Source organism: Ursus maritimus, unplaced genomic scaffold (assembly GCF_017311325.1).
Source record: "Ursus maritimus isolate PB19 unplaced genomic scaffold, ASM1731132v1 scaffold_20, whole genome shotgun sequence".
Lineage (NCBI taxonomy): Eukaryota > Metazoa > Chordata > Mammalia > Carnivora > Ursidae > Ursus > Ursus maritimus.
Window position 1 is genome coordinate 30,460,890 of NW_024424453.1, and position 14,475 is coordinate 30,475,364.

General features: G+C 44.5%; 1 protein-coding gene across 2 annotated transcripts in view; it reads left to right on the forward strand.

Annotated features, from left to right (window-relative positions):
* CPNE4 (copine 4) overlaps window positions 1-12,165 on the forward strand; it is a 474,248-nt gene extending 462,083 nt beyond the window's left edge. For both annotated transcript variants that reach the window (XM_008708689.1, XM_008708694.2), the window contains exons 15-16: window positions 4,454-4,690; window positions 10,442-12,165. In XM_008708689.1, the coding sequence (XP_008706911.1) occupies window positions 4,454-4,690; window positions 10,442-10,576 (372 nt within the window). In that variant the 3' untranslated portion in view covers window positions 10,577-12,165. The remainder of the gene's footprint in view (window positions 1-4,453; window positions 4,691-10,441) is intronic.
* Window positions 12,166-14,475: the final 2,310 nt, after the last annotated feature.

A 14,475-nucleotide genomic window follows, 5' to 3' on the forward strand; every position in this document is an offset into this window, starting at 1 on the left:
CCTTTAGCTACTGTCTCTTACATTACTCTCCTTCAAAGCACAAGGAGAGACTACCCTCACTGTCTCCATCCACCCATACCAGTCAGACTTACCTCCCCAACATTTGTCTGAAAATCATACTTCTTAGAGTCAATAGCACCTCCATCTTGCCAAACGTACAGAGGCCGTGGAGCAAATTTGAACCCTCACAGATGCAAGATTTAGAAATAAGGGTTGGACAGGATCAATATTTCTCTTTTTTTTTTTTTCCTTTTTCCTTTTTTTCATCACCAGAACTTCAAATTCAAACCCTTCAAATGATAACTTGGCTCAGAAACCCAACATATAAAGTAGATTTTAAGAAAATAGACTGTTCTTGCTAAATCTGGACTAGGGATGGGGTTCAAACTTGGCTGTTCTCCTTTACCTCCTTTATCCCCAAGAGCATCCAAGGTATCCCCAGGGCCCCCTAGAGCCTAGTTTGAAAACTGAATGATCCCAACTTTTGTGGAATACTTGGAACCACAAGAATAAAAAGAGAGCATGGCTGACATGGGTCTGGATTCTGGCCTGATACAATTCAGCAGGAGTTTTTGACCATGACTCACTCCCCCAAGGTCAGGTGGGTCTGCTCTGAAAGGACAGGTCAGGAATCGGTGGAGGAAGCATCTAATCCACACAGCCCCAAATAATTTACCCTATAGGCCAGAAACACTGTTTTTCGCCAGAGATTTTCCCTGCTCTTTGAAGAGCGCATGGTCCAGGGCCCCTTGTCATCGCGGATTGCTAAGGGTCCTAAACTGGAACCTCTTTGGCAGGTCGGGCAGGGAGTCTATGGCTGTCAGATTTTCTTCTTGATTTTTGTGGAACTCTTGTACAAATTAAAAACAAAAACAAAAACAAAAATCCCCTTCTTATCTAAACAGGACCTCACGTTCACTCAAAGACAATAATATTTCATCTGTGAGCATTTTCTAGCCTGACTTCAGAAACAACTACTACTCCTCATTTTATTGGAAGTTTCCATCAGGATTTCAGTCCAGCAGTCTGCAGAATGTTACCATTAGCTAGATTGGACCTTGAAGGCTCAGGTTCTAGAATCCTGACAATCTCTTCAGATCAGAGGTTTGGGACCTTTTTGTTCCATGAACACCATTAACAGCTGGTGAAGTCCATCACCCCTTCTCAGAAATGCTTTTAAATGCACAGAATAAAATATATATTATAAATAAACCACATATATTGAAATGCATTCAGCAAAATGTTTTTAAATGTGGCTAGGAAGCAATGATAAATATAGCAATAAAATGCTTCTTTTATGAACATTAAATTATGAGAACCAGTAACTAGTCTAATAATTCTGTAATTTCTAAGTAGTGCTGATATAAATGATATAGTAAGATATTTGCCATCTCTATAATATAACAGGAAAATATTCTGTGATTTTTACTGGCGACTAGGTCACAAGCACAGTTAAAACTAATTGTATTTGTTGATTATAATTGAAAAAATATATAAATTTTACTTAGAGGTTAGTGAAACTACAATGTAATTTACCCCAAGTTCACAGACTGTCTGAAATCTTTCAGTAGTCCACCGGCCCAGGTCAAGAATCCCTGCTCTGGGGGTTCCTGGCTGGCTCAGTTGGTAGAGCCATACTCTTGATCAAGCTACCTCTTGATCTCAGGGTTATAAGTTCGAGCCCCCTGTGGGTGTAGAGATTACTTAAAAATAAAATCTTTAAAAAATAAAATAAAATCCCTGCTCTAGATGAAAAGTCACAAACTGCATTCTATAGTGTGTTTTTCAATGGCTTGCAAGCTAAGAATGGCTTTTGCATTTTTAAATGGTTGGAAAAAAAATCCAAAGAAGACTAATAATTTCATGGCACGTGGAAAGTGTATGACATTCAAACTTCAGTATCCATCAATAAAGTTTTATTCGAACACAGCCGTGCCTGCTCATATTAAGTGTTGAATATGGCTTTTCTCACACTACACTAGTAAGGTTAGGTTGTTGGACAGAGATCACTATGGCCCGCAAATCCTAAAATATTGATTATTGTCCCTTTACAGAAAATATTTTCCCAACCCTGTCTCCAGAGTATTTCAACTCCAAAGTTTCTTGACGTCGTAGTGCGGCTATCAGGTGTTTTTGTTATTGCAGGCATTGAGCAGGTAGGGGCGATCTATCCCCTTGGACCACAAAGACCAGATCAAATGGGAGTTGGAGGGGGGGTGGAGAAAGGAGGAAGAAGACACAGAAATACGATTCACGCAAGTGCCCATCTGCTTATGAGTCAGAAGTGGTCTCCCTCCAGGTGTGGCATCCACCTGGCCTTCTTTTTTTTTTTTTTTTTTTAAATATTTTATTTATTTATTTGACAGAGATAGAGACAGCCAGCGAGAGAGGGAACACAAGCAGGGGGAGTGGGAGAGGAAGAAGCAGGCTCATATCGGAGGAGCCTGATGTGGGGCTCGATCCCATAACGCCGGGATCACGCCCTGAGCCAAAGGCAGACACTTAACCGCTGAGCCACCCAGGCGCCCGTCCACCTGGCCTTCTAAGGTGTACCGTGGGCAGGGTGATTTATGATTCTGCTGTATTCTACACTCCTTCCCTCTATCCCCAACCACCAAATTGCCTCCTTCTGCCCCTTCTATGTACCTTCCTAGCCACACCATCAGGTCATCCTACTGAAACTTTCCTCCAAACCCCCAGGCTACCAGGCCACCTTTTTTGTGACTGTATAAGACTCAAAGGGCATGGATATGGATGCATAAGTACAACTCCATTGGTTGGTTAGCTAGAACTAGGTATGGGTAGCCAATTAATGGACATGGAACAGAATTAGTCTTTATATTAAACTATATGGAAAACATTTAGAACATGTGGCTGTCTTCATCATAGTGTGAATTTCTGTTCCCTCCAGTTGCACTTTTGACATGTTATTTTGTTTAAAATAATTTTTTCAGACTTACAGAGAGAAGCGGAACCTTCAACACTAATAGCCTGTGTGCAAACTTTTAAGTATGATTCTCAAAACCGGATGTTTTCAGAATGTGGCTATTCTGTTCAGCCTTTCTTCTTTGAAATATGGCAACTTGAAATGGCTTAATAATCCCACATTTACTGCAGATGTTGGGCATATTGCAAAAAATTGCATCAGATTGGCGTCAGTTGGCATCCCAGTGCCCTGCTTCCCTCCCATCTCTTAGTAGATGCTATCACAATGCCACTCACAGCTAACAACAGTGATGACTTCTGATGGCCTTCCTTCTCCAGACCCCATAGACAGTCCTAAGCCCTCCCTGTGCTGATGGCTACTGAATGTCTTCTCCAGTCTCGCTCTCAGATGAGCCACCTGCCAGCCTATGCAGGTGGAAAAAGGCCAGCCAGGCTGCAGGCAGGGAGCTGGGACTGGCGCAAGAAGCCACAGGAGCTCAGCGTCCACAAGCACACTCACACTAGACCATGGTGTATGGCCTTCGGGGGAAGAGGCAGCAGCCCACACCCTCCACCAGCAAGGCTTTAGACTAGTGCTGTCTGCTAGAAATATAATGGAGTTGTATATACAATTTTAAATTCTCTAGTAGCCACGTGTTTAAAAGTTAAAAGAATCAAGGGAATTAATTTTAATCATATATTTTATCTAACCCAGTATAACCAAAATATTCTCATCTTAATATGTCTTCCATACAAAAAAAATTATTAATAAAATATTTTAAATTCTTTCTTCTGTACTCAGACTTCAAAATCCGTATGTATTTTATACTCACATCACCTTAATTTGGGTACTAAATTATCACTGCAAATACTTGATCTTTATTCAGGTTTTATATATTAATAGTTGAGGAACTAGAGTCACATACCTGAGTTGTTCCAAACGTATTTAAAAGGTTTCCAATAACTGAATCAAGTCTTCATTTTGAAAGTTAAATCTAAATTCATAAAAGTGAAATAAAATTCGAATTCCAGTGCCTCTGTTACTCTAGCCACATTTCAAGGGCTCAGTAGGCACGAGGAGTTAGTGGCTATTGTATTGGGCAGTGCAGCTGCGGACTCGGAAAATTCCCCCAGCTGAAGAGGATGGGATAAATGGTCTAGTCCCACTCCTCAGGAGATGAAGGGGTGTAGACCCAGAGGGGGTAAGAGTTTTTCTAGGAACTCAGAGAGTGAAGCCTTTGACACCAGCCCCTCCTGACTCCCCTCTGCTGCTCTGTCCACCACACTGGGCCGTGTAACGGTCACTAAGGTGATTCTTAGAATTAACCCACAATTGCTATGCCTGCACTGAAGCTCCATCCATCATAGCCTTAAGTCTTTAGGGCTGTCAACATGAGACTCACTAAAGTCTGTCAGCACGGTTGCTGTAGTCAGGACGCGGGGAAGCCGCCCGGGTGCATAATTGGTATTGTCCTTGTCTCCCCCACCTCCCCGTCCCCACGGTCATCTGGCCTCCGGTCACCCCCAGCAATACTTCATCCTCCTGATCCTCACCGACGGCGTCATCACCGACATGGCCGACACCCGGGAGGCCATTGTCCACGCCTCCCACCTCCCCATGTCGGTCATCATCGTCGGGGTGGGCAACGCGGACTTCAGTGACATGCAGATGCTGGATGGGGACGACGGCATTCTGAGGTCACCCAAGGGAGAGCCTGTCCTTCGAGACATCGTCCAGTTCGTGCCCTTCAGGAACTTCAAACACGTACGCATATCTCTGGGGCTTCCCGTGGGAGAGCAGAACCACAGCAAGCTCACTCCCACATTTTCCTACCGGTGTTTGGGGTGAAGCAGTGCCAGCCGTGTCTGCCCGGGCCAGGCTGTCTCCCACCAGGATATGTAGAGCTTCACTCTTTGGAGAAAGACGTGTAACTCAAGTAATGGCTGCGGCAGCCAGCATTTCACTGGTGCTTGCCCTCATCCATGTAATTTAGGCTTTCTAGCGCATGCAGGGCTGCCACGGGCAGTCGGGCAGGTTGCTGCCTGCCTAAGGGTGCCTGGATGAAGTAACAAAGAGAAGCTGAAAGTCAGCCTGGGTTCTTTTTGTCAAGCCGTGCACCCTGGGAGAAGCCTGTGTTTGCCTTGGAAAAGTACATTTTTGAAATGATAGTAACCTAAATCCTCTGTAAATATAAAGTAAGCAGCAGCAAAGATTTATTTAACTCATTAATGAGGGAGCCAGGAAGACAACAAAGCTAATTTAAAGGAGGGTATAAAATAGTTGATGAGGGTCTGTGGGGGAACATAGTGGGGCAAGTTTCCTAAGGCAGATTCAAAATTGGTTAATGGCCAAAAGGGTTAAAAAAATCATTGTCATCATCTTTACATTACCTTCTTTACTGGGCAGAAATCTCATCAGTTTTCTGCAAGCTAACATTTAGCTTTACAGTCTTGGATTCCCATCAATAATAAATACTGACTCAAGCAGTGTCACAGTCCCCAGATGGCCCTGAAGCAGGCCCAAGAGACAATGCTCTAGCACGGCACAATTTTTCAGCATTTCCAAATTTGGGATAATTATCAACTCCAGAGAAGAAGAGGCACCTTTAAAATTTACACAAAACCCTGCCCCCATGGGCTGCAGTAGCCCAAAGCAACACCTTCTCTGAGTCTCACAGAGGCTCCCTGTGTGCTGGTAGTGGCCCCGAAGAAGCCTTCAGAGCCTCCTCCAGCTGCTGCTGGGAGCCACGTAGGTCGTCACAGACAGTCCTCTGTGTTCTCTTGTTCTATGCCCCTCGTGGAAGCCACTGCAGAGCAGAGCAGCCCCGACCCCTGCTATCCACTGAGGCCTTGTCCCCTGCTCTGCTTGGGGTGCCGGCTAGCCTGCTCCCAGGGCTGGTACCTGAACTGGAGCTGCCCCAGCAGGAGGGAATTTCCAGAACCCTGCAGTCCCCTTGGAAATGACAAGAGTCCCCTCCTTTCCATGCTGCAGAGACCCCTCTGTCACCTGGACCACTAATGCGATAAAGTCTGTTGTCCCTATGCCTCCAGGATCCCTGCTGCGAATGTCCTTCGCTTCCTCTCCAGCCCCTCCGTGCTCAGGCCTTGAAATCAGTTACTTAAGGTCAGGGGGAGGAAGGGACAGGCACTGTGCCATCCACTTTGAGCTTTCCCTCCTGGCATTTTCTAGAAAAGCCTTTCTCCTCAAGCCCAAAGCCCTCATTCAAATGAATCCCTTTCACTATCCTAGCCATTTTATCAGATATGTCCAGAAATATCTGAATCCCAATTTGGGCTCAGGCCAGGACCCTGGCTACGCTGGGTAAGGCAAGAATAAGAGCGGAAGGATGGCTGGATCGTCGTTGATTATCGCCAAGTCCCAGTGCCAACGTGAACCGTAGTTTGCTGCCTTCTTGGGACAAGGCTTTAAAGCAAACATTCAGGTAAATAACGAGCCCAGCAGCCTCCAGTGAACCCTACATCTCTTGGCCTGCTGGGACCGCTTAGTGAGCTCCCTGAACGCTCCAGGGCCCCTGAACAATAAGGTATGGCTCAGAGCCCTACTGCCACATAGTTGCGATTCTCCTTCTGAGGACTGTGTGCGATGAGCAACATTAAAGGAGCCTAAAATCGATCCCTAGCTACAGTGTTGAAGGCAAAGGAGTTCCAAGTAACACCCGAGCCCCCAGCAAGCCCAGCGGCAATAGCGTGGGTGAGGGGCTAGCTGTGCCACCACTGCCCCCCTTCAATTTGCCTGAGGGGGTGTTTCCAAATGAAACCACTTGCTAAATAAAAGAGGCTCACAAGCCCTCAGGTCGTCTGCAGGTGGACAGCAAGGAGTGGTATCCACTGTGTGGAGGGATGTGCTAGAAGAGGCGAAATTTGCTGCAGTTGTGTTCATCAATGAAGTGACTTCCTTGCACAATAACCAAGGTGGGGAGAGGGGTTGTTCTTCCAGATTTTCACGTCCTGCCCCATTTTGTCAGCCAGGCAGAAGTAGCCACATCACCGACCACTACCCATAACTTTGCATGAGTGAAGACGGGTCAAAGAGCTCACTGTCTGCGAGATGCATGCACTTCCCCAAACCGCTGTCTTTCTGTCCCTGCATGCACGCACACGTGCAAACACACACACACGCATCTGTGTGCTACAGCAATGCTGCAGAGCCATGCACGCTCCTGCCTCTCCCCAGCCTCCTCCTGTTCCTCAAACCCTCATGGAGCGCCCGCTGTGGGTGCGCCATGTGCTAGCCTGGGGCCGCGGTGAGGTGAGAAAGCCGTGGGTCCAGGCCTCAAGGAGCGTCCTGGAGAATTACACGGTTGGGACACAGGTGTCAGCAGAAAACTCCCATGCTAAGCGACCTGTGCAGGTTGAAAGGGGCTCAAATATTGCTGCAGGACTTGAGAGCAGAGAGGAGCTGCCGTGAGGAAACCCTCGAAGCTTGAGCTGGTAAGAGGAAGGACAGACCGTTGGTGGGCAGGGAGTTAGGGGGGCCTCGTCAACAAGGGAAGCGCCCTCCCCCCAGAGCAAGGGACTGGGGTCCTGCTTGCATGTGTCTGCCACGCAGTCTGCAGCTGCTTTGTGGGTAACAAAAACAACAGCAGGAGCATATCACGCCCCTTCTCTTCATGGACTTCAGCCTAGAGTTTGAAAACCATACCGTTATCCAAACTTATCTACTCTGAATTCAATGCACAGTAAATAAAATGGAAGGTGAGCTAACATCCTTTCCTATAAGCCAGCAACCCATGAATTGCCTCCCTTTGCATGATAACTCAAAGCTTTGAAGTGGACAGGTGCAGACTCTGAGCTGTGTGGCTCCGGGCAAGCTATTTAACCTTTCTGTGCCACAGGCTTTCATCTGTAAAACTAGACAAATGACCACTCAGGAGAAGAGTAGAGGTGGTGCCTATATAAGGCTTAGCAGGGCACCTGGGCTCGCAGGTGGTTAATCAACACAGCTGCTAATACCAGCTGCTTTCACGTTGTTGGCCTTTTCCCAACCAGATAACGCCCCCAAGCCCTAATCGCCCACCAGACCCACCAGCCCGGATATGCAAAGGACTGGGAGAGTCATTTAGAAACTGTGCTGTCTAAATACAGGCACAAATAGCTACCTGGGGCGATTTAAAATTTAAATTAACTAACATGAAATAAAATTTAAACTTCAGTTTTTTCAGTCACACCAGCCACCTTTCAAGGGCTTGGTAATCATGTGTATCTAGTGACAACCGCATTGGACAGGGCAGATAGAGAATATTTCCAGCACTGGACCAAGTTCTATTTGACAGCGCTGTTTAGGGATATCGTTGGCTTCACATAACAGTAAATGCATCTTACCGTGGATCGCACAAGTGGTTCTTAACCAGGAACAACTCTGGCTACATCTGGAGACATTTATGATGGTGACAGCTTTGGGGTGCTATTTGCACGTAGTGGGTAGAGGCCAGGAATGCTGGTAAACATCCTATACTGCTCAGGACGGTTCCCCACCCCAAGAATTATCTGGCCCAAAATGGCAATAGTGCCCAAATTGAGAAACCCTAGATTGTATAAAGACAAATATGTTCTTCTTATGTAACTCGAAGTTAGGGACTGGTAGCTGCCCACATCGTTTTTTCAGTGATTTGATAGTATCAGGGAGAGCACTTGGTGAGTCCCCTTGCTGTTTGCTCATGATGATAAAACAGTTGCCAGAGCTCCAGGAATTATGCTCTAGTTCAAGGAAAAAAGGAAGCGGAACGGGAGGCAGCCAACCACGTTGGCTTGGCTCCCTCTAACCAAGAAAGAAAAGCTTTCCAAGAAACATCCTTACATCTCGAAGGATGAGATGGGGTCATATTGGGGCGCCTGGCTGGCTCTGTCAGAGTGAGGGACTCTTGATCTCAGAGTCATGAGTTCAAGCCCCATGTTGGGCGTGGGGCCTTCTTAAAATAAAAATTTAAAAAAGAAAGAAATGGGATCATATGGCCATCCCTAGGTGCAAGGGAGCCTGGGAAATTAAGTCTTTGGCTTTCTAGTCTTTATATGAGATGTGGCCAGAGAGAAAACAGCAAGAATGACTTTCATAGCTAGCCCAGTGTACATGTGGACCATGTCCTAACCCACAACCCCGAGCAGACATTTATAAACTAAAAGAGTATTCGTGGATGCCAAGTGCCCAACATGCGAGGAATCTTTGACATGTGAGGGGTCACTTTAGAAAAACTCCTCACTGTGTTTTCAGATTGTTTTTACAATATGCGTCTCTCTTTTGAGCCTCCTAAAAACTGTAGATAAAACCATCCCTATTCTTTGCTATTTTGCCTCTGAGAACGCTGGCGCTTAGCCAAGTCGAATGGCTGAGTGGCAAGCCACGTGAGGAAGGAAAGAGCAAGAAACCAGGTCATTCGGCCCCTAGTCTAGCCCTTTCTTTCCTTTGCTGAGGAATCTCAAACACTCATTAACTGGTCCCTCAGCTAAAAGTTTTCAACTTCAATAATAGCTAATAATGAGACTCGGATAATTTTACTTGCCCAGGGATTAGAAATTAGTACCGAATGCCAGAGCCAGAAGTCAGATCCAGCTCTGCGGGACTCCAGAGTCCACGAAGAATACCAACCTCCACCTTCCTCTGCTCCAAATCATGCCGTGGGATCATAGTACTGGTAGAATAAAGGCTGCATTAACTAGTGGTATTCAAGACCCTCCATCACCTGGCCTCAAGCTTATTTTCCAACTAATATCCCAACAATCCTGCATCCCCAGCACACACACAAACACACACACACATTCTTTAGCCCCATCATATGACTCACTGTACCTAGAATGATTGAATGTCATTCCCCTTCTCTACATTTTAAAACATGCCCAACTTAAACACCACCTCCCCTTGGAAGCCTGCCATGATTTCCTCTAAGATGACTTACTCTTTTAGTTTTCTGTGCTCTGGCCCCAGAGTGTTTGTGACTCTAGAGCACTGCTTCTCAAATTTCAGTATACATAGGAATCACCCTAGGGCACCGAGTTAAAATGCAGATTATGATTCGGTAGCTCTGGGATGGGTCTAGCATTGTATATTTCTATTAAGTTCCCGTGTGATCTGAAGCTGCTGGTCTGTAGCATGTATCATGTTCATTTGGCCACACCAGGCTCCCCCCTCATGATTATAACTTCTTTAATGGCAAGAACCACAAACCCATAAACCCTAGCACTGTGCCTGAAATTGAATGAAATTGGGGAAAAAATTTAAAGAAAATTCATTCTGCCTTCCAAGTTTCACCCATCTTCAGATGTGAATAGTTATATATTTTGAGATAGGCATGGAAAAATATAATTATGAAATAAAAAGTTCATTTTCCAACAATCTGACAATTCTCACCTGGAGTAGATGTTCAGCAAATATCGAATGAATGAATGAATGAGTGGGAGAGAAACTAGCTGCTCAGAGCAAGACTGCGGTCTTTTAGGCTGATTCCAGATCAGATTCCTTTGGCCAGGTGCCAAAGTCACGGTGATTTCTTCTTCCCTGCAGGCATCTCCAGCTGCCCTGGCAAAGAGCGTGTTGGCCGAAGTCCCAAATCAAGTTGTGGACTATTACAACGGCAAAGGGATTAAGCCAAAATGTTCGTCGGAAATGTATGAGTCTTCCAGGACACTCGCACCCTGAACTCCACATACTTTTACAGAGTTCTGAAATACTATTCCTGCTAATATTTAATACTTCTACTACTCCTGTACTTAAAAAGACACACACATGTACACATTTAAAAAATAGCACGTTTTGGTGATTTTTAACTGACAATTTTTTTTGCATGTGTAGCCCTGAGGCCTGGATCTGTTAAGCTCTTGTATTGTTAAAGACTTTTTACAAGGAAACACGAATAATTGTAACTTACTCTTTACATTACAGCATGTCGCCTTGAAATAAAATGTTATCCGTATCCGTTTTTTATACAGGTTTGTTGAAATTTTGCTAAATTTCTTATTATCTTTACACTGTAAAGCATTTTGACACATTTATTGAACGTTGGTAGCCAAAACATAATTTGGTTTTATCTGCTATAGGATGAGAGACTTTTCAAAATGGCAGATGCATGGACTGTATTTTGCATGTTTAAAATAAAAAAAAAGAAAAACCACACTGTTTTTGCAATTGTTATCTATAATCCCTCCCCGCTAAGAATGGTCTCTTTATTGAAGAAGAAGTTTACCCACCTAGACATAGTCTTCTAGAAGTGGGTCTGGGGCACCTAGCCCAGTACCTCTCAGACTTTACTGTGCACATGAATTACCCGGGGATCTTATAAAAAATCAGACTGCGGTGCAACAGGTGTGCATGGGCCTGAGATTCTGCATCTCTAACAAGGTCCCAGGTGATGCCATTGCAGTCCACACTTAAGAGTACTGAGGTTCCAGACTCTAGGGTGTCGCCCCAGAGACCATCTGACGCAGGGAAGCACCTAGTCTGCTTGAGAAGGGCACTTCTCCCCTGCCAGTAGCACAAAAGTCCCACTGTCTCCGAGGTGGGACTAGAAAGTAGTGAGACTGATTCCAGAAGCTGCATACCCCCCATCAGTCTCACTGCTTTATAGTCACACCTCTTCCTTAAACAGACTAGGGAGCGTTCCTCCTCGCCAGCCTCTGCCCTCTCAACGGAGGCATCACACAACCCCAGTGGGAGTGGGTCCATTTTTATGTCAACCCCGAGGAATGACCTCAAAGCGTCTTCGTTGGGACCACAACCACGGAAACTCGTCCAGGGCAAATGGCCGTGCGGTATGGCTCCCCAGAAACCTGGCCCGCCAAGTTGATCTTTAAGCTTAGCGTGGGGCTTCTCGTTGCCTCTTTTTATCACTCCTGAGAGAGAATTCTATTAGCAGAAATAGCTAGGATCATTGTTTTGCATGGAGGTGTTTTGTTTTGATATGAACTGGCCAGTCTTGAGCCAGAAGAATGTTTCACTTGTGTAATGTTCTCACGGAGAAATGGACAAGTGTTTTGCAGGTACAAAGGCACAAGAAGGAACTTATTTTTGGTGAGAGAGAGATAGGGAAGTAAATCACAAGGCAAAGTAGATCCGTTTGTTGTTTGTTGCGGGAGGAAGTATTAATAAGCAAATCAAATGCCTTGTATGATTTCCAGTGTTATAATTATAGATACTAACCTTGCAAATACATGTCAGCCAAATGCACAACATTTTGGGAATGATGGTATAAAAAATGTATGACTGAAAAAAATCATAAATATTAAACTGTATTGTTTTATGAATAAATTGGGTACTTACAAAATTTTTTCTGGGAGTTATAGTCTTGTTTCTCCTTTCAAGGCAATTCGCTAACGGTGATTTATTTCATGTAGATGACATGCCCTCAGATTAGGACCAGCTCTTTCACAGTCCCATAGAAACAAAAGGATATTGTTTTTAACAAACAAGGGATTAAAATATGCAGGCTCTATTGTACAGAATTATCTGACGGTGGTTTCTAACCCCAAACCAGGACACGAGCTTCCATGTTGATGTACCTGGAACATAGTAAGCACTCAATAGATATTTAATGAATATAAAGAGACGACTAATTGAATGAAAGAATGAATGGACTTGTTAATGTGCCTCATGCTTGATCTCATATCTATTGTCAGTTTAACAGGTGAATTAAGTGGCTATGTCTGTCAATCAAAACGATGCACCATGTCATTCTCAATTATCTGTTGGGATCTGTTACATTCATGTCAGGATCCCTGGGATCTGTGAAATAGGGTGACAAGGACAGAGTCCAGCTTGCCTGGCCAGAAATTTATGGCAGTTTACTTCCCTTTTCATAGCCAGCCTGAAGCCCTGCTCAAAAGAATAACAGAAATAGTAGCTAACAATTATTGAGAGCTTACTGGTTCCAGGTACTGTTCCAAGTGCTTGGTGTATACTATCTCATTTAATTCTCCCAACAGCCCCCTGAGATAGATAATATTATTGGTTTCATTTTTCAGATGAGAAAACTGAGACATAGAGAGGTTAGGTAATTAACCCAAGGTCACACAGCTATCAAAAGACATAGGTAGAATTTGAACACAGACACCCTGACTTGTGAGCCCATTTCCGGATCCCAATTTCAGCTGCCCTCCTGGCTCTATACCTGTCTACTTGCCCTATTAAGCAGTAGATAATTAGGACATTTGAGAGAATGAGGTTTAAAACATGACCCTTGCCTCCATTTCAGAAATTTCTGTCTCATCTGATGATCTCAGCTTCTTGATGTGGGCTCTTGGCACGTTGTGATGTAGCTAACATCCATCCCTCTGGGAGCAGTGGAAGAGACCTCAGAGTCAACCAGCTCCTCCCAACTTCTTGCCACCAAGGAGACCATGGAGATCAGACATGACAAATGGAAACTTTACAATGCATACAAACGCTTCCAAGAGCTGAGCGAGCCACGCGAGCAACAGGGGAGGAACGGGTTTAAACAAGGGACCTGTAAGAGTAGAGTGTGGTGAGGTTGGAGAGAAACTGAAAGCATGTGTCCCAAAGAGGGTCTGGCTCCAGGCGCCCTGCACAAGTGTGGACCCAATGCAGCCAGCCCATCAGTTTCTCAAGAGACTTGGAAAATGTGGTATTTCACATAAAACCTACCAACTTGTGAATATGGTAAATTCATTCAGAATTCTACAATTATTGTGAATATTACAAGGGCCAAACAGTAGGAGTCAAAGGAAAAATACCTCTGGGCTTAAATTGGCTTGGAGGGCAAATACGGAATCATTGAGGTATAGCCATGTGTGGTCTGCATGCCACAGGGCCTCAGTACATAATAGACGCTCCAAAATTCTTGGGGGCCCCAAAGAGATTTTATTTCTGTGGTTTATATCTATCCATATTTGCTGTATTCAAAATTGAAACTGAAAACACTTATTAATTCACTTACATAACAATAACAAACCCGTTACACACTAACATACATAAACTATTTTTATTTAAAAAACTATATTTCAAAATAAAAGAAAAGAAAAAACTATATTTCCAGTGCGCTTGCTGGCTCCGTCAGAAGAGCATGCAACTTTTGATCTCAGGGTTGTGAGTTGGAGCCTCATGTTGGGTATAGGGATTACAAATGAATGAATGAATGAATAAATGAATGAATGAATTTTCAAAACCAAAAATAGTGAGGCAAACAACATTGTTCCTCTTGCTTCATAAAAGCCAGCTGGATTCTCACATCTCCTTCTGCACTCACCCTGTTGTGTAATGATGTTTTGGTTGAGGTCCGATGAAGAAAATCTAGCCTTGCATGGCTAGGTAGTTGGTAAGACCAAGAGAATTTTCAGCCTTCTCAGATAACTGTGCTAACTCTTTTCGCCGCACCAAATCTCAACAAGTTTCTTAAAGGTTAGTTGCAATGTGGAATACGAAATCATATCAGTAAACCCTCCCTGGCATTTTCAATGTTCTTTCACCCATGCATGACTGTAACATCGTGCACTCCTCACCTGGGAAATATTGACCCGCTCACTTATTTAGATGTTCTAAACGCTTACACAGTTTATTTTACAATATCAAAAACCTCACATTCTTTG